Genomic DNA, 27,781 nt, shown 5'->3' on the forward strand with positions numbered 1-27,781 from the left:
CGACTTATCGCATATTTTGAATATAAATTTACTCCACGGCGAATTCGACTCGCTTAGTTTCATTTAATTTGTCGCCATGAAAGCTACAACATTTCTCTTGGGCTCGCTTCTCATAGTCCCCCTAATGGGATGGCATGCCCTGGCCGGCAAACACTATACCACAAAGAAGGGCATCCAGTACTACATTGAACATCTGTATCAAGTAATTGAATATTTTTTTTTAATTTTAAATAACATCTGTGGAATATTCAATGTGATCCATTTTTTCCAGTACACCTGGTTCGAAGCCTATTTCGAGTGTGCCTATCGTAATATGAGTCTCTACACATATGGAAGTCAGGCTGAATTCAATGACTTGTATGAGCTGCTGACAAGTGATAAATTGTATGTATATCTCAAGTCTTCCATAAGAAGACCAAGTGGTCCCCCAATAAGAAGACTAAGTGGTCTCCTATGAAAAGACAAACGGAATTCCCATGAGAAGACGAACTGGTCTGCCATGAGAGATCACTATGTCTCTCAAAGTCAGCCCAGTTGATATAATCGTTGAGGTCCCGTTTGAATCCAGTTGGTCTTCTAGAAGATCTCTGGATCTGCTTAATCCCTCATCCTCATTGTGTTCTCAATGGTAAACCTTGTAGTCCAACTCATAATTTCATGATTTTACAGCCCAGATAAACCGCCGCATGCCTGGATCGGTGCTGTCGGTGTTAAGGGAAAATTTATATGGATAAAAAATCAAAAGCCCATGACAGAGCTACACTTGTGGGCCGAAAATAATCCGGACAATTCCAAGGACATAGAGCATTGCCTGCAAATTTGGCATTCGAAAAAATTTCTAAACGATCTAGATTGTTTGCGAAAAATCGGGTTTGTTTGTGAAATTCGGCGAGATGCCGAGGCGCTGAGTCCCGCTGCTACTGGATATGTTGAAAGTGGAAAATATAAAGGACTAACTATTAATCTATATCAAAATAATGTTCATTAAATTGACGACAAGTGGAAATAAATGATAAGTTTCTCCGAGACTCAACAAATGTGGATTTTAAGGATAATTTTTTTTAAGAATTTTCTTTCAAGGATCAACAAAAGTAGATTTTTAAGAATATTTGTTCAAGGATCAACAAACGTGGATTTTTTAAGGATCAACAAATGTGGTTGTTTTAAGAATATTTTTTCAAGGATCAACAAAAGTAGATTTATTAAGATTATTTTTTTCAAGGATCAACAAAACTTGAATTTTTTAAGAAAATTTTTTCTTGGATAAACAAACGTTGATTTTTAAAGAATATTTTTCCAAGAACAATCAGGCCAATGAACGTGGATTTTTTAAGAAAATTTTTTTCAACAATCAACTAACATGGATTTTTTTTAAAAAAATATTTTGTTCAAGGATCAGCAAATGTGGATTTTTTAAGAATATTTTTTTTTCAAGGATCAGCAAACGTGGATTTTTTAAGAATATTTTTTTTTCAAGGATCAACGAACGTGGATTTTTTAAGAATTTTTTTCAAGGATCAATAAACGTGGATTTTTTAAGGATATTTTTTCAAGGATTAACAAACGTAGAATTTTTAAGAATATTTTTTTCGAGGATCAGCAAACGTGGATTTCTTAAGGATATTTTTTCAAGGATCAACAAACGTGGAATTTTTAAGAATATTTTTTTTCAAGAATCAACAAACGTGGATTTTTTAAGAATATTTTTTCAAGGTGAATTTTTTTAATAAAGGTGAATTTTTTTAAGAATATTTTTTTGAAGAATCAACAAACGTGGATTTTTACAAATATTTTTTTCAAGGATTCACAAACGTAGATTTTTTAAGAATATCTTTTTTCAAGGATCAACAAACGTGAATTTTTTAAGAATATTTTTTTCAAGGATCAACAAACGTGGATTTAAGAGTATTTCTTCAAGGATCAACAAAAGTGGATATAAGAGTATTTCTTCAAGAATCAACAAACGTGGATTTTTTAAGAATGTTTTTTTTTTCAAGGATCAACAAACGTGGATTTTTAAGAATATTTTTTTTCAAGGATCAACAAACGTAGATTTTTTAAGAATATTTTTTTCAGGGATCAACAAACGTGGATTTTTTAAGAATATTTTTTCAAGGATCAATAAACGCGGAATTTTTAAGAATATTTTTTTCAAGGATCAATAAACCCGGAATTTTTAAGAGTATTTTTTTCAAGGATCAATAGACGTGGATTTTTTAAGAATATTTTTTTAAGGATCAACAGACGTGGTGTGACGACGTGTTTTCACTTTGAAGCTGGGGTAGGTTCAGCGGGGGCCAGAGTCGTCACAAAAATTTATTTGTTAGGACATAAAGAGAGAGAGAGAGCGAAGCAAAAATATTTTCTTAAAACGTTATAAATTTATTTCCTTAAATAACACTAAACACTACACTAAACACAATAAAATCACGTTCAGAACGTTTTACGAAGAACACTAAATCACAAAGTTCAGTCGAAATGTTAATAAACGGGTAGCAGTGGTGGCAGCTTGGCACAGCGGCGGCCCGATGAATAGGCGAGCGACGAATAGAGTGGCGGCAGCTTGGCACAGCGGCGGCCCGATGAATAGGCGAGCGACGAATAGTAGTGGCGGCAGCTTGGCACAGCGGTGGCCCGATGAATAGGCGAGCGACGAATAGGGTGGCGGCGGCTTTGGCACAGCGGCGGCCCGATGAATAGGCGAGCGGCGACTAGGGTGGCGGCGGCTTTGGCACAGCGGCGGCCCGATGAATACGTCAGCGGCGAGGAGTAGTGGCGGCAGCTTGGCACAGCGGCGGCCTGATGAATACGCGAGCGACGAATAGGGTGGCGGCGGCTTTGGCACAGCGGCGGCCCGATGAATAGGCGAGCGGCGAATAGGGTGGCGGCGGCTTTGGCACAGCGGCGGCCCGATGAATACGTCAGCGGCGAGGAGTAGTGGCGGCAGCTTGGCACAGCGGCGGCCTGATGAATACGCGCACGACGAATCGGGTGGCGGCAGCTTTGGCACAGCAGCAGCCCGATGAGTACGTCAGTCGCCGTCAACGCAGCCCGAAGAATAGGGAGTATTGCTACAGCCCTCACTCGACCCTGCGTTCAGTCGCCGTCAACGCAGCCCGAAGAATAGGGAGTATTGCTACAACCCTCACTTGACCCTGCGTTCAGTCGCCGTCAACGCAGCCCGAAGAATAGGGAGTATTGCTACAACCCTCACTTGACCCTGCGTTCAGTCGCCGTCAACGCAGCCCGAAGAATAGGGAGTATTGCTACAACCCTCACTTGACCCTGCGTTCAGTCGCCGTCAACGCAGCCCGAAGAATAGGGAGTATTGCTACAACCCTCACTTGACCCTGCGTTCAGTCGCCGTCAACGCAGCCCGAAGAATAGGGAGTATTGCTACAACCCTCACTTGACCCTGCGTTCAGTCGCCGTCAACGCAGCCCGAAGAATAGGGAGTATTGCTACAACCCTCACTTGACCCTGCGTTCAGTCCAGTCCAGTCACCACAAATAGTCAAGGCTTATTGTTTGGCTTACTAAGACTCAATTCAACCGAGGTTGCGCGCCTTTTCTTCCTCCCAATCACACTTGACTTACCAGCCATCAACAGAAGACTGATCTCGATTGTGTGAAATGCGTCTCCTTTTATACCTTTTTGGCTGGACAACGATTGTTGTTTTCTCATGACAGCAGCTGATCCCAATCTGACAGTTTTGCGTAGTTCCGCCATTTGCCACCAGGGGTTCCAATGTTGTATTTTAAGTATACTTCTTTCTACTAGGGGACCTGTGTGACCGTTAATATTCAAATACATTTAAATTACATGACCCTGAGTAGCTGTTAGTTTAATTCATAACTTAAATATTTTAATTCATTTTCAAACAAAAAATATAATTCATAGTTGATGTATATAACATACGTAAGTAAAAATGGTATTTAAAATAATAATGTACCCCAAAAACGAAAGCATGACTTTTGGGCGTTACATGGCATCTCTTCCTCCCTCTGATTTTTGATTCCTTGATTTGCTTTCTCTATTGCTATTGGGTTTCAATAGCCAGGAAGCCCTAGGGTGTTATGTAACCTTTTATTTCTCCGACATGGGCACTTTGGTTCGACTATATCTCGGTCGAATAGGAAGGTATGTTAGAGACCAATTGCAGAAATTCGGAGAGATACCTTCACTACCCCGTCTGCTGATATTATTATGCGGTACTGCTTGCCATCTTGTTTAACAATTCGCTTCAGTTTGTGTCCCTTTTTCCAATTGTTTTTAAACTTCTCGATACGGATTTGTAGGTTTTCGGGATAATTTGGCAGTTCGAGAAATGTGTTATCGTTCACGGGATTGTCTGTCGAGGACGATGGCGTTGACTCAGTTGGGATTTCAGTGACTGGCAATTTGATTGTACTTGGTGTGCTATTATTCTCCTTACTGGGTATAAACACTTCATCGATGGAAGGTTGACTGCTACACAATGTTGGCTGATGAGGTGTCATCGTTTGGCTTGTGGATGATGATGAAGACGACGAGGCTGATGAGGATGAGGATGACGATAAAGACGACGAGGCTGATGAGGATGAGGATGACGATCGGGAAGACATCGATGGTGATGACAGTTCGACAACGTGTCCCGGCGTTCCTGGTAATGATTTATCTTCCTTCACGTTGGGGGACCTGTGATCGTCCGATATGACGGCAGCATTGGATTGCGATGGAATTTGTACGTCATCACTATGCAACAGATTTGCTTGTTCGGTTATGTTATATAGCGGTGATGATGGAGGAACACCAACCAGCGTCTGCCATTGGGTCCACCACTCAGAACTAGGATCTTCGGAAACTGTCACAAAACTACTTGCGGTCGATCTGGAGTCTTCTTCTAAATGTGCGAAAGCATGTGAGGATGAAGTAGGAACCTCCTCATGTTTGTGTGAGGTGTTGGATATTGAATGGATATCTTCGGTGTTGATCTCTTCCCCTATCGCGGGTGTGGGTGAGGGCGTACGATGATTATCCGGCGGTGGGTTGGTTATTTCATATATTGGATTTTCCCCGGAGTCGGGGACCAAAAGCTGCACAGTAACTGTTCTCTCATAACAGCGAAATCCGAGATATTTGTATTGGCTATCTTTCTGACGGACAAATCCCAGACCATACCTTTTTGGCGGAGACGAGGAACGTTGATCTTCGTTATCCGACTCATCCAGCGAGGAATTATTCGAGGATAAGGGTGACTGTGCTCGCCGAGTCACTGAGGTTTCTAAGTAACCGTAAAACATACGCCGACATTCTTCATCCATTTCGAAATTTGATTGAGATTCACCCGACTCCTCCATATTGGGCCGAGGAAGAGTTGATGCGTCATCTGAGTCACGACACCATTCTTTACCCGGTGTAACAGGCATTTCTGAGCACCTTGAAGTGGGTGTTGAGAGCACATCGGAAGCCGGCTTAAAGCTATTTGGCGAACCAAAACACGGGGCGTAGGTTGGTGTACGCGGGACGTCACTACTAGGCTGGGTTTCCTCGTTCAAAGAGTCAGTTTCATCGATATCGTCGCTGTTGTTTTCGGTCGTGTTACACTTTTGCTGTGGAACGTCATTCGGGGTTGTGCTGCACATTCGGTAAAATATTTGGTGCTGGGGCGATGAGGATTGACTGCTACCCTTTCTTGGATTGGGCTTACGGTATTGATTTGTTCTCCTCTTTCGGCTGGTACTAGGACCTTCGTCTAAAAATATTGTCCTTCGCCTTTGAGCCTCGACTTGTTCCAGATGAGCTCGAAATTTCTCCTTCGCCCGTTTGAATTTTTTCGTGTTGGGGCTATCTTGCTCCATCGTGATGTTGAAATTTTGAGAATTGCGATGGTTTTTGAAGTATGGGCTTATATTAGGACACTGATTAGTTTGGGTATTGTCAATTTAATGTCTAAAAATAAAATACGAAATTATAATGAAATGGCATCACATAAACGTAAGTGGAACTACAATCAACATTCTACTTCTATGTCTACAATTTAATTTTGTTCTTCATAAAAAGGCTTAATTTCACTTAAGTGCGCGACGCGGGTGAGGTTGTCTTTTCCTCGGACTACCACGATTACTGGAGATTGGAATTTTTGTACGACAAACGGCCCTCCGTATTTGGGCGCTAGTTTGGCGGCGAAATTTTCGACGGCCTTCGACTGAGGATGTAGACGAACTAGAACTTGCTCCCCAATCTTTGGTTTCCAAACTCGTCGTCTAAGGTTGTACTGTCTCCGCTGGTTTTGAGATGCTTTTGCCAAGTTTCGACGCACTATCTTAAATATTTCTTTCAACTCCTGGGCACGGTCTTCTGGTAAGACTATTCTAGCACCAGTTCCTGTTGTGAGCTGATCATATAATGCCTGGGGCAGTCGCGGTTCTCTTCCTTGTGTCAGGTATGCCGGCGAATATCCAGTGGATTCTGATGCACTAGTGTTTATGGCTAACATTATTTCGGGCAGCATATCGTCCCATGTATTATGTTGTTTCGAAACTTGTGCTATCATTGTTTTCACTGTCCGATTTGTCCTTTCAGTAGGGTTCTCTTGCGGGGTGTAAGGAGCCGTAAGTTGATGCTTTATACCCATTTCTGCTAGGAATTTTTCGAATTGGTTGCTAGTGAATTGGGTTCCGTTATCGGTTATCAATATTTTTGGAACCCCATATCTAGAAATAATTCTTTCTCTGCATGCCTTTATTAATCCCTCTGTCGTAGCCTTCCGCAATGGAACCAACTCCGTCCATTTTGAGAATCTATCCATAATAACGAGTAGCATTGAGTTACCGTGCTTAGATCGCGGTAGGGGTCCTACGAAGTCCGCACAAATAGTGGCCCATGGTTCCTCCGGGATTCTTATCAACATTTCCCCTGCTGGTTTCTGTTGGCTGACTTTATATTTTTGGCAACATTCGCACTGCTGGACATAACGTTTGATGTCCTGGAACATACCAGGCCAAAAATATCGGTTCGCCACCTTGTTGCTAGTCTTTCGCACTCCCAAATGACCTCCGGTGACACTGTCATGATTTTCTCTAAGGACCTGAATCCTTGATCCGGTGGGCACACACAGCTTCCATGGTGTGCAATCTTCATCGTTTATTTGCTTGGGAAAATGTCGATAAACATTTCCCTCAATGATTGTATAGTCTGGATACTTCTTCGGATTCTTGGTTATGGTTTCCTTCAACTTTTCTAGCCATGGGCACGGACTGGTGTCATATTTTACTGTGGCTAGGTCTAACGTTTCCAAAGGTGTTCTCGAAAGCGCATCTGCCACAACGTTCTGTTTTCCTCTACGGTATCTGATCAAAAAATTATATTGCTGTAGCTCGAGAGCCCAACGTGCGAGTCGACCTGTAGGGCTTTCAATAGAATTTAACCATTTTAGGGCCAAATGATCGGTAATAACTATAAACTGGTAACCCTCTAAATAGGGTCTCATGTGTCTGATGCCCCACAGTATGGCTAGACATTCCCTTTCAGTCGCTGAGTAGTTCTTTTCAGCCTGTTTTAAATGTCTGCTGGCGTAGGCTATGACACGTTCCACGTTATCTAACTCCTGTGTTAGAACTGCTCCAAGGCCATAGTTGCTGGCATCGGTTTGCAATATGAACGTCTTTGTGAAATCCGGACAAGCCAGAACGGGGGCTTCAGTTAACTTTGCTTTTAGGTCTGAGAATGCTTCTTGTTGTTCGGGACCCCATTTCCAATGTTTTCCCTTTTTAAGAAGACTAGTCAATGGTTGTGAAATTGTTGCAAACTGTGGGACAAATCTTCGGTACCAAGATGCTACTCCAAGAAATCTTCGTACCTCCTTTACCGATGTTGGAGGTTTCATTTCCACTATTGCGGCAACTTTATCTGGATCCGTCTTTATTCCCTCGCTACTCACAACATGGCCTAAATACTTCGTTTCTTTTCTGAAAAATTCGCATTTCTCAATGTTTATTCTCAGGTTAGCTGATCGCAATCTTCTGAACACTTCTCTCAAGTTCCGCAAGTGTTCCTCAAACGTTTTTCCAATGACGATGATATCGTCAAGGTATGCAAAAGCGTGGGGGTCCATTTCAGGCCCAATCACACTATCTAATGCCCGTTGGAAGGTTGCCGGTGCTGAATGCAAACCGAAAGGCATCACTTTCCACTGATATAGACCTTTACCAGCTACCGCAAAGGCCGTGTATTTTCTGCTCTCCTTCGCCATAGGTATTTGCCAATATCCGTCTTTAAGGTCCAGGCTACTCACGTATTTGGCATCCCGTAGTCGATTCAGTATTGTGTCGATGCGGGGTAAAGGGTAGGCATCTGGAACAGAACGTTTATTCAATTGGCGAAAATCCATACAAGTTCTCCAATTCCCATTTTTCTTTCTGACTAATGTGATGGGGAAACAGTATGGGCTTGTAGACGGCTCTATACATCCTCGTTCTTCGAGCTTTCTCACTTCGGCATTAATCACGGCTTGCATTGCAGGATTTCGCGGAGCATATCTTAATTTAATGGGTCGATCGTCGGTCATTACAATCTTATGTTCAGCTATTGACGAAAGGCCATTTAATTGTTGGAACTTAGGGAGTTCCTGTGCCAGAAAATTTTCAACGATCTCACATTGCGTTTTACTCAATTCATCGTTTAAGAATTTAGGTCTGGGGGATACATTATTCGTAGCTGTCATTGTATCTATTACCTCTTTTGATGGGGTTTCCTCTCCTATAGCCACGGTACAATGCTCCGTTGAGGTGGTTGGCTTACTTAATTTGACACTTATACCGGCGCAGTGAATGGTCGTGTGGAACTGTTTTAGAAATTCCAATCCCAATATGATGTTTTCCTTGAATTGCGGCATGATGAGAAATGTAACATCTGAGCTTTGGTTTCCAAATGTAACCGGTAACACTGTTGATCTTGTGATGTTCACCGTGGTGCCGTCTGCGAGGATAACATTTGCCTCATGCCGTGAATAAGTAAACCTTTTCTTGATTTTTTCCGCAAATTCTCTTTTTATAAAACAGCTAGTGGCACCAGTGTCGACAGTTGCTTTAATAGCTTTCCCCTCTATTAAGACAGTTGCAGTAAGGCGATATTCTTCACATTGCAATGATGTAACATTCTGGTTACTCTTCTTTGCCGGGGGTTCATCCTGCTGCGTTTCTGGATTGGATGAGCTTTCGTTTAGCACTTGGTCACCTTGATTGGTGCAATACAGGTTATTTCTAGAGTTGTCCGCACGTCGATTATAGTTTTGTTGATTTCGAGGCTGTTCTGACCGAGAATTATTTGGTATGCTTTCGAGTTCGTCTGCCAAGGAGATCAATTCCGAAAGTGTGGTAAAGTCTTTACGGCGAATGTACCATTGATAATCCGAATGCGCGTTTCTAAAAATTCGTTCCAATTTTTGTTCTTCGGTCATATTGGTGTGCTGCATAAGATGCTGTATAGAGAGTACATATTCCTTAAACGGCTCCTTATTACGCTGTATCCTTCTCCTAATTTCATCCTCCAATTTCTCAAAGTATCTCGGTGGCAAAAAGAATTTCAGAAAATCACTCTTAAATTCGTTCCAGGTAGTCCAGTGTCGGTTGTTGTTCCTTAGCCAGATTAAAGCTTTACCTCGTAACAACTCTGGCATTACTTTAATTATTTGATTCAATTCCACGATGTACATTTCAGCCATTTCTTCTACACGTTCTACGAATCCAATAGGGTCCATTCCATTTTCAAAAGTAATATTCCATTTTCGGATTTGGTCGAGAATTACGAGTAACGACGAATTATTGGATGGCTTGGGCGGAGAATCTTTTTGAAATCCATATTCGGGGTTTGTTGGCGACATCTTCTGTACTTTTTGATCGTTTGTTACCCCTGTGCTTGACTCTCCATGTGACCTTTCCGCGGAAATGTGGGGAAGGGCGTACTCTGTTTTTATTGGGGATAATACTATTGCTTCTGCTCCACACGGTGTTACGGTTATAAGGGGTTGTTTTGTGACGGCTCGCAATGTCGGCGATTTGGTCGGACTGGTACTTTCATGTTTGTTCTGCAACTCTATAAGCCGTCTGTATACATCGGCTTCATGGTCGTTGTGGAGAAATTTAGCCCATCTTTTTCGGAGATCGTCCACTTTTCCAACTGGATCAAGATTGAATTCAGTAAGATATGTTACCAAGTCTTCTTGCTTTAGCATATAGGCCCAGGAGACCTTCAACATTGTCTTTTCGTTTGACATTTTTTTTTTTTTTTTTTTTTTTTTTTTTTTTTTAACTGTTTTTTTTTTCACTGGGTTTTCATCTGTATTTGTCTAATTATTGTTCACTCATTTATTTATTCTTTCTCTCTTTCAGGTCCCTGCTCGGGCGCCATTGTGACGACGTGTTTTCACTTTGAAGCTGGGGTAGGTTCAGCGGGGGCCAGAGTCGTCACAAAAATTTATTTGTTAGGACATAAAGAGAGAGAGAGCGAAGCAAAAATATTTTCTTAAAACGTTATAAATTTATTTCCTTAAATAACACTAAACACTACACTAAACACAATAAAATCACGTTCAGAACGTTTTACGAAGAACACTAAATCACAAAGTTCAGTCGAAATGTTAATAAACGGGTAGCAGTGGTGGCAGCTTGGCACAGCGGCGGCCCGATGAATAGGCGAGCGACGAATAGAGTGGCGGCAGCTTGGCACAGCGGCGGCCCGATGAATAGGCGAGCGACGAATAGTAGTGGCGGCAGCTTGGCACAGCGGTGGCCCGATGAATAGGCGAGCGACGAATAGGGTGGCGGCGGCTTTGGCACAGCGGCGGCCCGATGAATAGGCGAGCGGCGACTAGGGTGGCGGCGGCTTTGGCACAGCGGCGGCCCGATGAATACGTCAGCGGCGAGGAGTAGTGGCGGCAGCTTGGCACAGCGGCGGCCTGATGAATACGCGAGCGACGAATAGGGTGGCGGCGGCTTTGGCACAGCGGCGGCCCGATGAATAGGCGAGCGGCGAATAGGGTGGCGGCGGCTTTGGCACAGCGGCGGCCCGATGAATACGTCAGCGGCGAGGAGTAGTGGCGGCAGCTTGGCACAGCGGCGGCCTGATGAATACGCGCACGACGAATCGGGTGGCGGCAGCTTTGGCACAGCAGCAGCCCGATGAGTACGTCAGTCGCCGTCAACGCAGCCCGAAGAATAGGGAGTATTGCTACAGCCCTCACTCGACCCTGCGTTCAGTCGCCGTCAACGCAGCCCGAAGAATAGGGAGTATTGCTACAACCCTCACTTGACCCTGCGTTCAGTCGCCGTCAACGCAGCCCGAAGAATAGGGAGTATTGCTACAACCCTCACTTGACCCTGCGTTCAGTCGCCGTCAACGCAGCCCGAAGAATAGGGAGTATTGCTACAACCCTCACTTGACCCTGCGTTCAGTCGCCGTCAACGCAGCCCGAAGAATAGGGAGTATTGCTACAACCCTCACTTGACCCTGCGTTCAGTCGCCGTCAACGCAGCCCGAAGAATAGGGAGTATTGCTACAACCCTCACTTGACCCTGCGTTCAGTCGCCGTCAACGCAGCCCGAAGAATAGGGAGTATTGCTACAACCCTCACTTGACCCTGCGTTCAGTCCAGTCCAGTCACCACAAATAGTCAAGGCTTATTGTTTGGCTTACTAAGACTCAATTCAACCGAGGTTGCGCGCCTTTTCTTCCTCCCAATCACACTTGACTTACCAGCCATCAACAGAAGACTGATCTCGATTGTGTGAAATGCGTCTCCTTTTATACCTTTTTGGCTGGACAACGATTGTTGTTTTCTCATGACAGCAGCTGATCCCAATCTGACAGTTTTGCGTAGTTCCGCCATTTGCCACCAGGGGTTCCAATGTTGTATTTTAAGTATACTTCTTTCTACTAGGGGACCTGTGTGACCGTTAATATTCAAATACATTTAAATTACATGACCCTGAGTAGCTGTTAGTTTAATTCATAACTTAAATATTTTAATTCATTTTCAAACAAAAAATATAATTCATAGTTGATGTATATAACATACGTAAGTAAAAATGGTATTTAAAATAATAATGTACCCCAAAAACGAAAGCATGACTTTTGGGCGTTACAGTGGATTCAATAGTATTTTTTCAAGGATCAACAAACGTGGATTTTTTAAGAATATTTTTTTTCAAGGATCAACAAACGTGGATTTTTTAGAATATTTTTTTTTTCGAGGATCAACAAACGTGGATTTTTTAAGAATTTTTTCTTCAAGGATCAACAAACGTGGATTTTTTAAGAATTTTTTCTTCAAGGATCAACAAACGTGGATTTTTTAAGAATTTTTTCTTCAAGGATCAACAAACGTGGATTTTTTAAGAATTTTTTCTTCAAGGATCAACAAACGTGGATTTTTTAAGAATTTTTTCTTCAAGGATCAACAAACGTGGATTTTCTAAGAATTTTTTCTTCAAGGATCAACAAACGTGGATTTAGGAGAATTTCTTCAAGGATCAACAAACGTGGATTTAAGAGTATTTTTTTCAAGGATCAACAAACGTGGATTTTTTTAAGGATCAACAAATGTGGATTTTTTAACAATATTTTTTTAAGGATCATCAAATGTAGATTTTTTTAAGATTATTTTTTTCAAGAGAATTTTTTTAAGAAAATTTTTTCTTGGATCAACAAACGTTGATTTTTTAAGAATATTTTTCCAAGAATAATCAGGCCAATGAACGTTTTTTAAGAATTTTTTCTTCAAGGATCAACAAACGTGGATTTTCTAAGAATTTTTTCTTCAAGGATCAACAAACGTGGATTTAGGAGAATTTCTTCAAGGATCAACAAACGTGGATTTAAGAGTATTTTTTTCAAGGATCAACAAACGTGGATTTAAGAGTATTTTTTTCAAGGATCTTCAAACGTGAATTTTTTAAGAATATTTTTTTCAAGGATCAACAAACGTGGATTTAAGAGTATTTCTTCAAGGATCAACAAAAGTGGATATAAGAGTATTTCTTCAAGAATCAACAAACGTGGATTTTTTAAGAATGTTTTTTTTTTTTTCAAGGATCAACGAACGTGGATTTTTAAGAATATTTTTTTCAAGGATCAACAAACGTGGATTTCTTAAGAGTATTTTTTCAAGGATCAACAATCGTGGTTTTTTAAGAATATTTTTTTCAAGGATCAACAAACGTGGATTTTTTAAGAGTATTTTTTTCAAGGTCAACAAACGTGCATTTTTTAAGAATATTTTTTTCAAGGATCCATAAACGCGGAATTTTTAAGAATATTTTTTTCAAGGACCATCAGATTAATAAAGTTGAATTTTTTAAGAATATTTTTTGTGAAGAATCAACAAACGTGGATTTTTACAAATATTTTTTTCAAGGATTCACAAACGTAGATTTTTTAAGAATATTTTTTTTCCAAAGATCAACAAACTTGGATTTTTTAAGAATATTTTTTTTCATTGATCAACAAACGTGGATTTTTTAAGAATATTCATTTCAAGGACCAACAAACGTGGATTTTTTAAGAATATTCATTTCAAGGACCAACAAACGTAGATTTTTTAAGAATATTTTTTTTCAGGTATCAGCAAACATGCCTTTTTTAAGAATATTTTTTCAAGGATCAACAAACGTGAATTTTTAAATAATATTTTTTTCAAGGATCAACAATCGTGGATTTTTTAAGAATGCTTTTTTCAAGGATCAACTAACATGGATTTTTTTTAAAAAAATATTTTGTTCAAGGATCAGCAAACGTGGATTTTTTAAGAATATTTTTTTTCAAGGATCAACAAACGTGGATTTAAGAGTATTTCTTGTGTTTTTTAAGAATTTTTTCTTCAAGGATCAACAAACGTGGATTTAAGAGTATTTCTTCAAGGATCAACAAACGTGGATTTTTTTTAAGAATTTTTTCTTCAAGGATCAACAAACGTGGATTTTTTTAAGAATTTTTTCTTCAAGGATCAACAAACGTGGATTTAAGAGTATTTTTCAAGGATCAACAAACGTGGATTTAAGAGTATTTTTTCAAGGATCAACAAACGTGGATTTTTTAAGAATATTTTTATTTTCAAGGATCAACTAACGTGGATTTCTTAAGAATATTTATTTTCTTGGATCAACAAACGTAGATTTTTTAAGAATATTTTTCCAAGAACAATCAGGCCAATGAACGTGGATTTTTTAAGAATATTTTTCCAAGAACCAATGAACGTGGATTTTTTAAGAATATTTTTCCAAGAACCAATGAACGTGGATTTTTTAAGAATATTTTTCCAAGAACCAATGAACGTGGATTTTTTAAGAATATTTTTCCAAGAACCAATGAACGTGGATTTTTTAAGAATATTTTTCCAAGAACCAATGAACGTGGATTTTTTAAGAATATTTTTCCAAGAACAATCAGGCCAATGAACGTGGATTTTTTAAGAATATTTTTTTCAAGGATCAATAAACGCGGAATTTTTAAGAATATTTTTCAAGGACCATCAGGTTAATAAAGCTGAATTTTTTAAAAATATTTTTTTGAAGAACTACACTTGTGGGCCGAAAATAATCCGGACAATTCCAAGGACATAGAGCATTGCCTGCAAATTTGGCATTCGAAAAAATTTCTAAACGATCTGGATTGTTTGCGAAAAATCGGGTTTGTTTGTGAAATTCGGCTGAGTCCCGCTGTTGAAAGTGGAAAATATAAAGGACTAACTATTAATCTATATCAAAATAATGTTCATTAAATTGACGACAATTGGAAATAAATGATAATTTTCCCCAATAATCAACAAACGTGGATTTTAAGGAATATTTTTTTAAGAATTTTCTTTCAAGGATCAACAAAATTGGTTTTTTAAGAATATTTTTTCAAGGATCAACCAACGTGGATTTTTTTAAGGATCAACAAATGTGGATTTTTTAACAATATTTTTTTAAGGATCATCAAATGTAGATTTTTTTAAGATTATTTTTTTCAAGAGAATTTTTTTAAGAAAATTTTTTCTTGGATCAACAAACGTTGATTTTTTAAGAATATTTTTCCAAGAATAATCAGGCCAATGAACGTGGATTTTTTAAGAATATTTTTCCAAGGACAATCAGGCCAATGAACGTGGATATTTTTAGAATATTTTTTTCAGGATCAACTAACATGGATTTTTTTTAAAAAAATATTTTGTTCAAGGATCAGCAAACGTGGATTTTTTAAGAATATTTTTTTTCAAGGATCAACGAACTTGTGTTTTTTAAGAATTTTTTCTTCAAGGATCAACGAACTTGTGTTTTTTAAGAATTTTTTCTTCAAGGATCAACAAACGTGGATTTAAGAGTATTTCTTCAAGGATCAACAAACGTGGATTTTTTTTAAGAATTTTTTCTTCAAGGATCAACAAGAGTATTTTAAGAGTATTTTTCAAGGATCAACAAACGTGGATTTAAGAGTATTTTTTCAAGGATCAACAAACGTGGATTTAAGAGTATTTTTCAAGGATCAACAAACGTGGATTTAAGAGTATTTTTTCAAGGATCAACAAACGTGGATTTTTTAAGAATATTTTTTTTCATAGATCAACTAACGTGGATTTCTTAAGAATATTTATTTTCTTGGATCAACAAACGTAGATTTTTTAAGAATATGTTTCCAAGAACCAATGAACGTGGATTTTTTAAGAATATTTTTCCAAGAACAATCAGGCCAATGAACGTGGATTTTTTAAGAATATTTTTCCAAGAACAATCAGGCCAATGAACGTGGATTTTTTAAGAATATTTTTTTCAAGGATCAATAAACGCGGAATTTTTAAGAATATTTTTTTCAAGGATCAATAAACGCGGAATTTTTAAGAATATTTTTTCAAGGACCATCAGGTTAATAAAGGTGAATTTTTTAAGAATATTTTTTTGAAGAATCAACAAACGAGGATTTTTACAAATATTTTTTTCAAGGATTCACAAACGTAGATTTTTTAAGAATATTGTTTTTCAAGGATAAATAAACGCAGATTTTTTAAGAATATTTTTTTCAAGGATCAACAAACGTGGATTTTTTAAGAATATTTTTTTCAAGGATCAACAAACGTGGATTTAAGAGTATTTCTTCAAGGATCAACAAACGTGGATTTAAGAGTATTTTTTTCAAGGATTCACAAACGTAGATTTTTTAAGAATATTGTTTTTCAAGGATAAATAAACGCAGATTTTTTAAGAATATTTTTTTCAAGGATCAACAAACGTGGATTTAAGAGTATTTCTTCAAGGATCAACAAACGTGGATTTTTTTAAGAATTTTTTCTTCAAGGATCAACAAACTTGGATTTTTCAAGAATATTTTTTTCAAGTACACCTATGTACGAAATTCCAAAACTACCGACGTCAGTCCTACAATGCTATAGGAAAATTATTTACAAATTTCTCTATCTGTAGACCCAAATCGAAATTGTACCAAATTTAGTGCCATCTAGTACACATAAGTACGAATTTCCAAAACCACCTATATACCTCAATCTCATAAAAATCTTATTTCCAAATTTCCGGATACCAACACTACCGGTTGGCCCAAAATTTAAATTGTACCAAACTTAGTACTATTTAGTGCACATAAGTACGAATTTCCAAAACTACCTACATACCTCAGTTATAAAATGCAATAGTAAACTTATTTCAAAATTTCAACGCTATCGGTACACCCAAATCGAAATTGAACCAAATTTAGTACCATTTGGTACTTTCGTGCACAAATGTTGAAAACATCCTCCACATCCCAATCCTATACTCTGCCAGTATTGTTAATTTTTAATTTCAGGATTCCAGTTCCATCCGTTCCTCCAAATTCAAATTGCACTAAATTTAGTACCGTTTAGTACATAGTACTTCTTTGCCGCATACAAAACTACCTCCTTGCATCGATTCTACTCCTCAACCTTGAGTCCCATTCCAAATTTCAAGTTTTTATTGCTAACCGTTCACATGATACGAAATTGTACCAAATTAGTAGTACATTTTAGTATTTTTCGTACACTTATAGTCCAAAAACCCTTTGGTACATCTATCGTGCACTCCATCAGTGACCCTCATTCCAAATTTAAGAGTTCTAGCTCTACTGCTTCCCCAAATACAAAGGGTACCATATTTAGTACCTTTTAATACCTTTCGTACCGTTCTAGTACGTATTTCAAAAAACCCAGCCTTATCTGACCCCTTTCGTCTGGGCCATTGATGAAACTTTGGTTGAGGATATACATTTTTCGGCAAAACCAACTGATACTCTCTAGTTTGTTTTCTTTTCTTTTTTTGATCGCATTAACATCTGCTGCCGAGACCGATTGACGACCACCCGCACAAACAGCTGCTCATTGTGGCACCCATTTACCGCACAAATGAAGACACAAATTAATAGGTGAAACATCTGAAATACCGAATAATTCATAGAATTGCTGGCCCTTTTCTGTAAATTTCAAAGAGGTTCTCTCTTAAATTACCTTCCGCCAACACCAGAAAGGGGAGACGGAAGGGGAAGGGGGCTGTACAAGTATTCTTCTGAGAATTTTTCTTCCTTTTTCGAAAGTATGTCTTCTGTTCTCTGAGGGTCCCTTGTTTTGCCGGCATCATTTAATTCGCTCGATCGCTGGCTCAACATTATCTTGTTTGGTGGCCTCTGCACAAATGAAGTTATAAAAATGTTCGCAACGCAAGCATTAACTTTGCACGCTTTTAACTTTAATAATGACCACCACCATGAAGGTAGCCAGCAACAAAAAAAAAAAAAATTGGAAAACCAACAACAATTTTTTTGGAGCATACAAAACGCCCTACACTCCGTGTCACTACTGATTCGGGCAAAACGTTGCCATTTGTTGTTGTTGAAGAGAGTCAATTCGGCCATCGAGGAGCTCTGTAATAGTTTCAGTATTTCACTCAAAATCAACCAAGGGAAGATACAACAGATCAAATCTTTATTGCCGTTTGTCTGTGTTGCACCACTTTGTTGTTGTTATTGTTGTAGTTGTTTGGTGTATCGAATTTGGTATAGATGATGGCAAGAGATGAACTGTGGCTCTGAAAGGGGAGTCCTAGAAATCCTAGTTTAAAATTCCCCCAAATTCGGCCTTGCCGAACTTTTATTACCCTCCACCATTTTGAAGGAACTTGAAAAATTCTAAAATAATACGTAGAAAAATACCTTTCACATAAAGCCTCTTCTATAGGCTGTAGTACCGATTCCGAACTTCAAATACGAAATTTGAAACAATTCCGTTGAGTAATGCCGCTAAAATCATTAAAATACAGAATATCGGAAGGTATCGTAATATGGGGGCTATACGAAGTCGTGGACCTGCACAAACAATTTTCTGTCTTAGGCTGTAGTATCCGTTAGGAACTTCAACTACGAAATTTGAAACTATTCCGGTTAAAAATGCCGCTAAAATAATCAAAATACCGAATATCGGAAGGAATCGTTATATAGGGGCTATACGAAGACGCGGACCGGCATAGGCAATTTTCTGTCATAGGCTGTAGTACCCATTACGAACTTCAACTACGAAATTTGAAACAATTCCTGTGAGTACTGCCGCTAAATTCATCAAAATATCGTATGTCGGAAGGTACCGTTATATGGGGGTTATACGAAGTCGTGGACCTACATAGGCAATCTTCTGTCATGGGCTGTTGTATCCGTTAGGAACTTCAACTACGAAATTTGAAACAATTCTGGTGAATAATGACGCTAAAATCATAAAAAACCGAATATCGGAAGGTATCGTTATATAGGGGCTATACGAAGACGCGGACCTGCATAGGCAATTGTCCGTTATAGGCTGTAGTATCTATTAAGAACTTCAACTACGAAAATTGAAACAATTCCGGTTAAATAAGGTCATTCTTGGTTCGAAGTGGTCAGATAAGGCTGTGTTTTTTTGGAAATTCGTACTAGAACGGTACAAAAAATATTTAAAGGTACTAAATATGGTAACCCTCTTTGTATTTGAGGAAGCAGTAGTGCAGAACTCTTAATTTTAGAATGAACTAAAATCTTAAAATTTAGGGTGAGGGTGTTCGAAGGGGTCAGATAAGGCAAGGTTTATGAAAATTCGTACTAGAACGGTACGAAGAGTATTAAAAGGTACTAAATATGGTAACCTCCTTTGTATTTGAGGAAGCAGTAGAGCTAGAACTATTTTGGAATGAACTAAAATCTTGAAATTTTGTGCGAGGGTCACTCTTAGTCCGAAGGGTACTAATAAGGCTGGGTTTTTTTGGAAATTCGTACTAGAACGGTACGAAAATTATTAAAAGACTTTATAAAAGATGTACCAACGGGTTTTTGGAAAATCGCACTATAAGTGTACGAAAAGTACTAAAATGTACTAATAATTTGGTACCATTTCGGATCATGTGAACGGTTAGAGCTAAAAACTTATAATGGTAGTCAAGGTTGAGGAGTAGAGTCGATGTAAGGTGGGAGTTTTGGAAGTTTGTACTCATCTATACGAAAAGTACTAAACGTTACTAAATTTAGTACAATTTGAATTTGGAGGAATGGATGAAGCTGGAATACTGAAATTTTTAAATTACCATTACTGGTGGAGAGTAGGATTGGGATATGCAGGAAGTTTTCGAAATTTTGTACTTATGTGCAAAATAGTACTAAATGGTACTAAATTGTATTAAATGGTACAATTTCGATTTGGGTGAAGCGATAGATCTGGAATTCAGTCCTTGAATGCAATAGTACTCTTATTTCCATGTTGGATTGGGATATGGAGGAAGTTTTCGAATTTTGCACTAATGAGCACGGAAAAGTACAAAATGGTACTAAATTTGGTACAATTTCGATTTGGGTGAACCGATAGAGCTGGAGAATTGCACATAAGTAAAAAATTCCAAAATTTCCTTTATATCCCAATCCGTCTATTGCCGTCTAGGACTGATTAATGTACGTAGTTTTGGAAATTCGTACTTATGTGTACAAAATGGTACTAAATTTGGTAGACTTTAAATTTTGGGAAAACCAATAGAGTTGGAATTCTGCAATTTAAAAATAAGATTACAATTCCATTGCGGAACTGAGGTATGTAGGTAGTTTTGGAAATTCGCACTTATCTGTTCTGAATGGTACTAAGTTGGTACTATTTCGATATGGGTGAACCGATAGAGCTGGAAGAGAGTCGGATGTTTATTCCGCTTTTTTTAGAGTTTTGTTTTTTTAAAAAGTCGTGAAACCTATGTGGTTGAGGTAACAGAAGGAATGGTCCGATCTCTATCATCTTTATAACATATCTTGTGTTGATGGAAATATTGAGATGTACCAAGCCTGAATGGAATCGGATGTTGATTTCGTGTTTTATGAGCTTCATGGATATTCAAAATTTTGAACCTTTGTGGGGGAGATATCAGAAAGAGTGGACCAATATATTTCATATTCACAGCATATCTTGTGTTAGTAGAAATAATGGGATGTGTGAAATAAGAAGAGAATCGGATGCTTATTTCTGATTTTATGATCGACTGGACCGATATATCCCATTTTCACATCAGACCTTGGGCTAATAAAAACATTATGATGTAGGTAATTTGAAGAGCAACAGATGCTTATTTCGGATTTTTTGATCGTTTTTGGTTATTCAAAACTTCGACCCTTTGTGGGAGAGGTACCAGAAGGAATGGTTCGATCTCTACCATCTTTATAACATATCTTGTGTTTATGAGATTATTGAGAGGTACCAAGCCTGAAAGGAATCGGGTGTTGATTTCATGTCTTATGAGCTTCATGGATATTCAAAATTTTGACCCTTTGTGGATGATTTACCAGAAGGAGTGGACCGATATAACCCATTTTCACACCAGACCTTGGGCTAATAAAAATATTATGATGTGGGTAGTTTGAAGATCACCAGATGCTTATTTTGGTTTTTATGATCGTTTTAGTTATTCAAAACTTTGACCCTTTGTGGGGAAGGTACCAGAAGGAATGGTTTGATCTCTACCATCTTTATAACAGATCTTGTGTTTATTGAAATATTGAGATGTACCAAGCCTGGGTGGAATCAGATGTTGATTTCGTGTTTTATGAGCTTCATGGGTATTCAAAATTTTGACCCTTTGTGGGGGGATACCGGAAAGAGTGGACCGATATATTCCATCTTCATACCAGACCTTGGGTTAATAAAAGTATTGTAATGTGTGTAATCGGACACTAATACAACATTTTATAAGGTTTATAATTATTCAAAATTTTTAACGTTTGTGGGGGAGGTACTTGATGGAGTGGACCGATATTTCCCATTTTCGCATCGAACGTAGCGCTAATGCAATTATGAGAATTCGCAAAGTTGTGCAGTAAATTATTTTTTTTTTTTTTTGAAAATGTAGACATTTTTTGTGGGAGGTACCAGAAGAAGTGGACCGATATTGTCCTTCTCTGAACCTGATCTAGGTTTGATAATGATATTAAGATGTACCAAGTTTAGATCAAATCGGATAATCCCTTCGAGAGTTATCGTGCGCAGTGGACGGACATCGCTAGATCGACTCCAAATGTCCTGAAACGGATTTGGTCCAAAGAGACCTATAGTCTAAAATGGTTATTTAGATGAGGCACGTTTTGGCCGTATCAAATGATATACCTTCTCTGGCCAAATTTTAACACCAAAAACCCAAAACATTTATTTTAGCCACTGTTTTTCTTTCTTGCAAAAAAAAAAGAAACCAAAATTTGGTCAAAGCAAATGAATATAAAGACAATAATGAAGACGGTGCTGCTGCTGATGATGATGACCATCATCCCGCTGATGACTCTGTTGATATGCTAACAATGATATTATGTTGTTCTCTCCCCAATTCATTGGGCGATCTGATATTGCCAATTTTTGTGTTGTTGCTGTTACTGGCCTTATCTTTACCTGTAGCCCTTTTGTTGCTTGGTGTTTGGCGATGACTGGTGTTTGCTGTTGTTAGGCTGTCCTGCCCGCCTTGCATGCATCTCATCCCCGGCTGCCAGGTAGGCTGTTTGACTTTATTAGTGGCCAAAGAAGTTGTCGTTCTCTTCAGTTTGGGTCTTTTTCCTTTCATGCCAAATTTCAATGGACTGTTTGCTCGGTCGGTCGGTTGGTAGGTTGGATTCTGATTTTCGAAGCGCGTGTATGTTTTTATGTTGCAGATTTTTTGTTTTGTTTTTTGGCTTTTGGTTGGCTGTTGCAATTCTGAACCTTCTGCCCAGAAAACAATTCGCATTGTTTCGTGGGCCACCCAAATGTTATGATTAACTATATCGGCGTGTTTTTAGTTCTTTTATTGTTTTTGTTCTTGTTGGTACTGGTGTTGTTGTTGTTCTTGTTGCTGTTGTTTCTGCATCATTTTATGGTTCCCTTAAATACATATTTGTGGTGATTTAACTGATAGCAATGATGAAAAGGTTAAATTCTTCTTCTTTTTTTCTCGTTTATGTGAGATTGGTGGTTGCCTTTGGTTTCCCAAAAAAATTTTGTTTGAAATTCAAATTAGTTGCAAGGGTATTTCTGAAATATATTAAGGATATAAAACAAATCCGCATGTAATTTATTGTTAGAAGACCAAGTTTCCATGAAGGATAGATCTTCTGGAGATCTTCCATACACTGATAAACTTCGAGAAAAGCCTAAACAGCTTTTCTGTGGTGAGAAGAGCCCCACAGCTCATTTCTATGGTGAAAAGAGCCTCTACAGCTCTTCTATGGTGGGGAAAGCCTTCACAACTCTTCTCTTGCGAGAAGGGCTTTCACATAGGTCTTCTATGTCGAGAAGAATCTTCACAGCTCCTCTATGGTGAAAAGAGCCTCCATGGATATTGTATGGTTTCTATGGCGAGAAAAGCTTCTACAGCTCTTCAATGGCGAGAAGAGCCTCCACAGCTCTTCTATAGCAAGAAGAGCACCTACAGCTCTACATGGCGAAATATGCCTCCACAGCTTTTCCACAGCTCTTCATGGCGAGAAGGTCCTCTACAGCTTTTCTGTGGCGAGAAAAGCGTCCACAGCTCTTCTATGGCGAGAAGAGCCTCCATAGATATCCTATGTTCTTCTATGGCGGGAAAAGCCTCTACAGCTCCATAGCTCTTCTATGACGAGAAGAGCCTCTAAAACTTTTCTATGGTGAGAAGAGCCTCCACAGATCTTTTATGGCGAGAAAAGCCTCCACAGCTTTTTTGTGGCGAGAAGAGCCTCCACAGCTTTTCTATGGCGAGAAGGGCCTCTACAGCTCTTCTATGTCGAGAAGAGCCTCTTCAACTCTTCTATGGTGAGAAGAGAATTCACACAGGTCTTTTATGGCGAGAAGAATCTACACAGATCTTCTATGGTGAAAAGAGCCTCCATGGATATTGTATGGTTTCTATGGCGAGAAAAGCTTCTACAGCTTTTCTGTGGCTAGAAGAGCCTCCACAGCTCTTCAATGGCGAGAAGGTCCTCTATAGCTTTTCTATGGTGAGAACAGCCTTCACAGCTCTTCTATGGTGAGAAAAGCCTCAAAAGCTCTTCTATGGGCTAGAAGAGCCTCCACAGCTCTTCTATGGGCTAGAAGAGCCTTCACAGCCCTTCTATGGCGATAGAGCCTCCACAGCTCTTCTATAGGCTAGAAGAGCTTCAGCAGCTCATCTATGGGATAGAAAAATCTCAGCAGCTCTTTTATGGGCTAGAAGAGCTTCAGAAGCTGTTATATGGGTTAGAAGAGCTTCAAAAGCTGTTATATGGATAGAAAAGTTTTTGTAATTCTTCAATGACTAGAAGTGCTCCTGTAGCACTTCTATGCAAGAAAAGCTTATTTAGCTCTTTAATGGCTATAAGAGCTTCGGTAGTTTTTCTATAGGTAGAAAAGCTTCTGTAACTCCTCTATGCCTATAGGAGCTTTTGTACACCTAGATAAGCGTCAACAGCTATTCTATGCTTAAAACAGTTTTTGTAGGAATTCTATGCCCATAAGACCTTTTGTAGGTATTATATCCTCTCCTAGTCGTAGACTAGCTACAAAAGCTGTAACTATTCTATGAAGCTGTTCTGGCTTCTATAGATATTCTGTGCCTAGAAGAGCTTTTGTGGCCATTCTATGCCTAGAGGAGCTTTTGTAGGTATTCTATAGCCAGAAGAGCTTCTGTAGCTCTTCTATAGCCATAACAACTTTGTAAGGTATTCTGTAAGCAGAAGAACTTTTGTAGGTATTCTATGCCTAGAAGAACTTCTGTAGCTGTTCTATAGCCAGAAGAGCTTTTGTAGCTAGTCTATGGTCAGAAAAGCTTCTGTAGCTCGTCTATAGCCAGAAGAACTTTTGTGGGTATTCTATGGCTAGAAGAGCTTTTGTATCCCTTTTATGTCTTGAATAGCTTCTGTATATCTTTTATGGCCAGAAGAAATTCAGCGGCTCTTCTATTGCTCTATTCCTAGACGAGCTTCTGTAGCTATTGTATGGGCCAAAAGAGCCTCTACAGATCTTCTATGGCTTGAATAGCTTCTATTACTTTTTCTTCCTCTAGAAGAGCTTTTGTAGCCCATCTATGGCGAAAAGAGTTCAGCTCTCCTATGGCTGGAAGAGCTTCAGCAGAGGTAAGATAGACATTTTGTAGGTATTCTATGCCTAGAAGAGCTTCTGCAGCTGTTCTATAGCCAGAAGAGCTTTTGTAGCTAGTCTATGGTCAGAAAAGCTTTTGTAGCTCGTCTATAGCCAGAAGAACTTTTGTAGGTAATCTATGGCTAGAAGAGCTTTTGTATCTCTTTTATGTCTTGAAGAGCTTCTGTATATCTTTTATGGCCAGAAGAAATTCAGCGGCTCTTCTATTGATCTATTCCTAGACGAGCTTCTGTAGCTATTGTATGGGCTAGAAGAGCCTCTACAGATCTTCTATGGTTAGAAGAGTTTCTATAGCTTTTCTACCTCTAGAAGAGCTTTTGTAGCACTTCTATAAAGAAAACAGTTAAGCTCTCCTATAGCTAGAAGAGCTTGAGCAGATGGAAGATAGAAGTTCTTAAGCATCTTTTCTTCGGCTAGAATAGCTTTTGTAGCTCTTCTATGGCTGGCAGAGCTTTTGGAGTTCTTCCATGGCTAGCAGAGCTTTCGTAGCTCTTCTATGGAAGAACTTTTCCCGCTCTTCTATGGCTAGAGCAGCCTCTATAGCTTTCTATGAGCAAGAAAAGCTTTTGCAGCACTTCTGTGACTAGAAGAGCTGTTGTCGATTTTTTATGATTAAAATAACTGCTGTAGGTCTTCTTTAGGTCTTCGAAGCTTCTGCAGCCCTTCTATTAATAACTTCCAATGCTCTTCCATTGCAGTTCTATCGACATCCAAATTGATTATTGTGTTTTATGTTAACGATGATTTGCTGATTTCTCACCAATTATCTGTTTCATCGTTGAACAGGTATGTGAGTGTGTGCGTGTGTGTTTGCTTATGTATGTATCTGTGCTGTGATGATTGTGCCAAGTTAATGAACAAAACAAATCGAAATATTTTATCGCCATGCCAGGCATCCCTTTTGAACGCCCCGTCTAAATTGGAGCCTTGTGGTCTAAAAAGGTTCGCCAGTACCACCAGCATTGGGATAATTTATGTGCATCTATTTAACAGCATTGGGACATGGTCGGACCATAGCTCAGCTCAAGGGAGAAAGGAAGGAAGCAAGCAATGAATGGGGGGGGGGGGGAGGGGGTTGAGTGTTCTTTCGTTTGTCGATCGTCTGCCTGTATCTTTGTTACAGTTTAAAAACGACAAACACGGTACTTTGTTAATCTTATCAACATGCCATGATCTATAAAACAACCCGCCGTGCTACCTTAAGCTCAAAGGAGTTGGAAAACAAGGCAACTGGAAAACGGGAGCAAAGCCATCAGTGTTGTCTATGCAAACAAAGGCGTTCGTTTAACGAAATAAGATGTGATCTTTTAACGAGACAATGATAACAAGCGCACAGGGGCAACAGGGTAAGACAGCAGCACCACCATTGCTTCCATCAACCAACAAGTCATTTGACCAAGCAACCACACAATCAGTTTTCTCCAGGATCTTCTGGACAGCAGTTGCGCTACCAAAAAAGAAGCCGGAAAGGCGAAATCAAGATCTGATCTTGAATATCTTTATTGTTGTCGTTCCAACCTTACAGCTTCATAAATGTAAATTGGAGTTCATTTGGCATTGTGGCTGGTAAATAAATGTCAACTGGCATAGGGAACAAAACATGAAAACACGTCATCGTTTTCATCGCATTAAAAATGACTCAATTTTTCTCTTAAAAATTTGTGGTCCTTGGGAAATTTTGGAACTTAGATTGTGATAAGTGTGTTTTGATTTTTGATAGATTTTCCAGATCGCACAAAAGGAAAATAAACAGCTTCCACAAATTTTCCATATTTTTTTTCATACTCTTCAAGGAATCCAGGCCAAAGCCAACTCAACTCAATAGCCTTGATTTGTGAAAATTCCCCCGAATAGCTTTTTGCCAATTTCTAGCCAACATTTGTCCTTGCCTTTCAAACGAGAGCACAGAAATAAAATTTGTTTAGAGCATTATTTTTGTGGATTTTCAATTAATAAATTGGCGGTTTATCTTATCGCCTGCCTTTATGCAAATTTATTTTCGCACATTGCCTAACCACGGGCAAGTGTAAAATCTTTAAGTGCAATAAATATGCAAATGAATTTGGTTGGCCGTTGTTGTTGCTGATTGCTGTTGTTTCAGGGACAATTTTGTTTTGAACATTTCAATACGAAAACTTGAAAACCAGGCAGGCTTTGATTAATGTCTAAATAACAGCCAATGTGGTGAAGTGATAAAAGGCAAGAGCAAAACAAACTCAAAATCAAACAACAGTAAAACAAAATTTGGTAATAAGGCGAAAATCTAGTTTTGACATTTTTTCTAGGGGCAAGGCTATTTTAAGAAGTTTTTCGAAAAATGGAATATTAAAAAAAATATTTAAAAAAAAATATTTTTGAAAATGACCAACAAATTTTTAAAGAATATTTTTTGAAAACGGACCAACAGATACGTGGATTTTTTAAAGAATATTTTTGAAAAGGACCAACAGAAACGTGGATTTTTTAAAGAATGTTTTTGAAAAGGACCAACAGAAACGTGGATTTTTTAAAGAATATTTTTTAAGGACCAACAGAAACGTGGTTTTTTTAAAGAGTATTTTTGAAAAGGACCAACAGAAACGTGGATTTTTTAAAGAATATTTTTGAAAAAGACCAACAGAAACGTGGATTTTTTAAAGAATATTTTTGAAAAGGACCAACAGAAACGTGGATTTTTTAAAGAATATTTTTGAAAAGGACCAACAGAAACGTGGATTTTTTAAAGAATATTTTTGAAAAGGACTAACAGACCAAACGGGGATTTTTTAAAGAATATTTTTGAAAAGGACTAACAGACCAAACGTGGATTTTTTAAAGAATATTTTTGAAAAGGACTAACAGACCAAACGTGGATTTTTTAAAGAATATTTTTGAAAAGGACTAACAGACCAAACGTGGATTTTTTAAAGAATATTTTTGAAAAGGACTAACAGACCAAACGGGGATTTTTTAAAGAATATTTTTGAAAAGGACTAACAGACCAAACGTGGATTTTTTAAAGAATATTTTTGAAAAGGACTAACAGACCAAACGTGGATTTTTTAAAGAATATTTTTGAAAAGGACTAACAGACCAAACGGGGATTTTTTAAAGAATATTTTTGAAAAGGACTAACAGACCAAACGTGGATTTTTTAAAGAATATTTTTGAAAAGGACTAACAGACCAAACGTGGATT

At 38.5% G+C, this 27,781-nt stretch overlaps 2 protein-coding genes and 1 long non-coding RNA gene across 5 annotated transcripts in view; 2 read left to right on the forward strand and 1 right to left on the reverse strand.

Annotated features, from left to right (window-relative positions):
* Nucleotides 1-27,781, forward strand: part of LOC131803015 (uncharacterized) — a 170,871-nt gene that overhangs the window by 14,010 nt on the left and 129,080 nt on the right. The gene's annotated exons all lie outside the window — the stretch shown is intronic.
* Nucleotides 42-1,024, forward strand: LOC101899245 (lectin subunit alpha). The gene is made up of 3 exons (XM_005186542.4): nt 42-202; nt 272-384; nt 670-1,024. Exons 1-3 carry the CDS (start codon nt 77-79, stop codon nt 986-988), a joined length of 558 nt encoding a protein of 185 aa, XP_005186599.1. The 5' UTR covers nt 42-76; the 3' UTR covers nt 989-1,024.
* LOC131803014 (uncharacterized protein DDB_G0271670-like) lies at nt 2,254-12,101 on the reverse strand. Of its 3 annotated transcripts, XR_009342444.1 has the most exons (3): nt 11,674-12,101; nt 3,919-5,931; nt 2,254-3,785 (listed from the first exon to the last, which is right to left on the reverse strand). XR_009342444.1 is itself a non-coding variant. In XM_059123889.1 (2 exons), exon 2 carries the CDS (start codon nt 5,838-5,840, stop codon nt 4,146-4,148), a length of 1,695 nt encoding a protein of 564 aa, XP_058979872.1. In that variant the 5' UTR covers nt 5,841-5,931; nt 11,674-12,101; the 3' UTR covers nt 3,844-4,145. The 3 variants fall into 3 exon arrangements, 2 of the variants coding, with proteins under 2 accessions (XP_058979872.1, XP_058979873.1); XM_059123889.1 differs by lacking the exon at nt 2,254-3,785 and having other exon boundaries at nt 3,844-5,931; XM_059123890.1 differs by lacking the exons at nt 2,254-3,785; nt 11,674-12,101 and adding an exon at nt 8,717-8,840 and having other exon boundaries at nt 3,844-5,931.

This window comes from Musca domestica, unplaced genomic scaffold (assembly GCF_030504385.1).
Source record: "Musca domestica strain aabys unplaced genomic scaffold, Musca_domestica.polishedcontigs.V.1.1 26, whole genome shotgun sequence".
In the NCBI taxonomy this organism is placed as follows: domain Eukaryota; kingdom Metazoa; phylum Arthropoda; class Insecta; order Diptera; family Muscidae; genus Musca; species Musca domestica.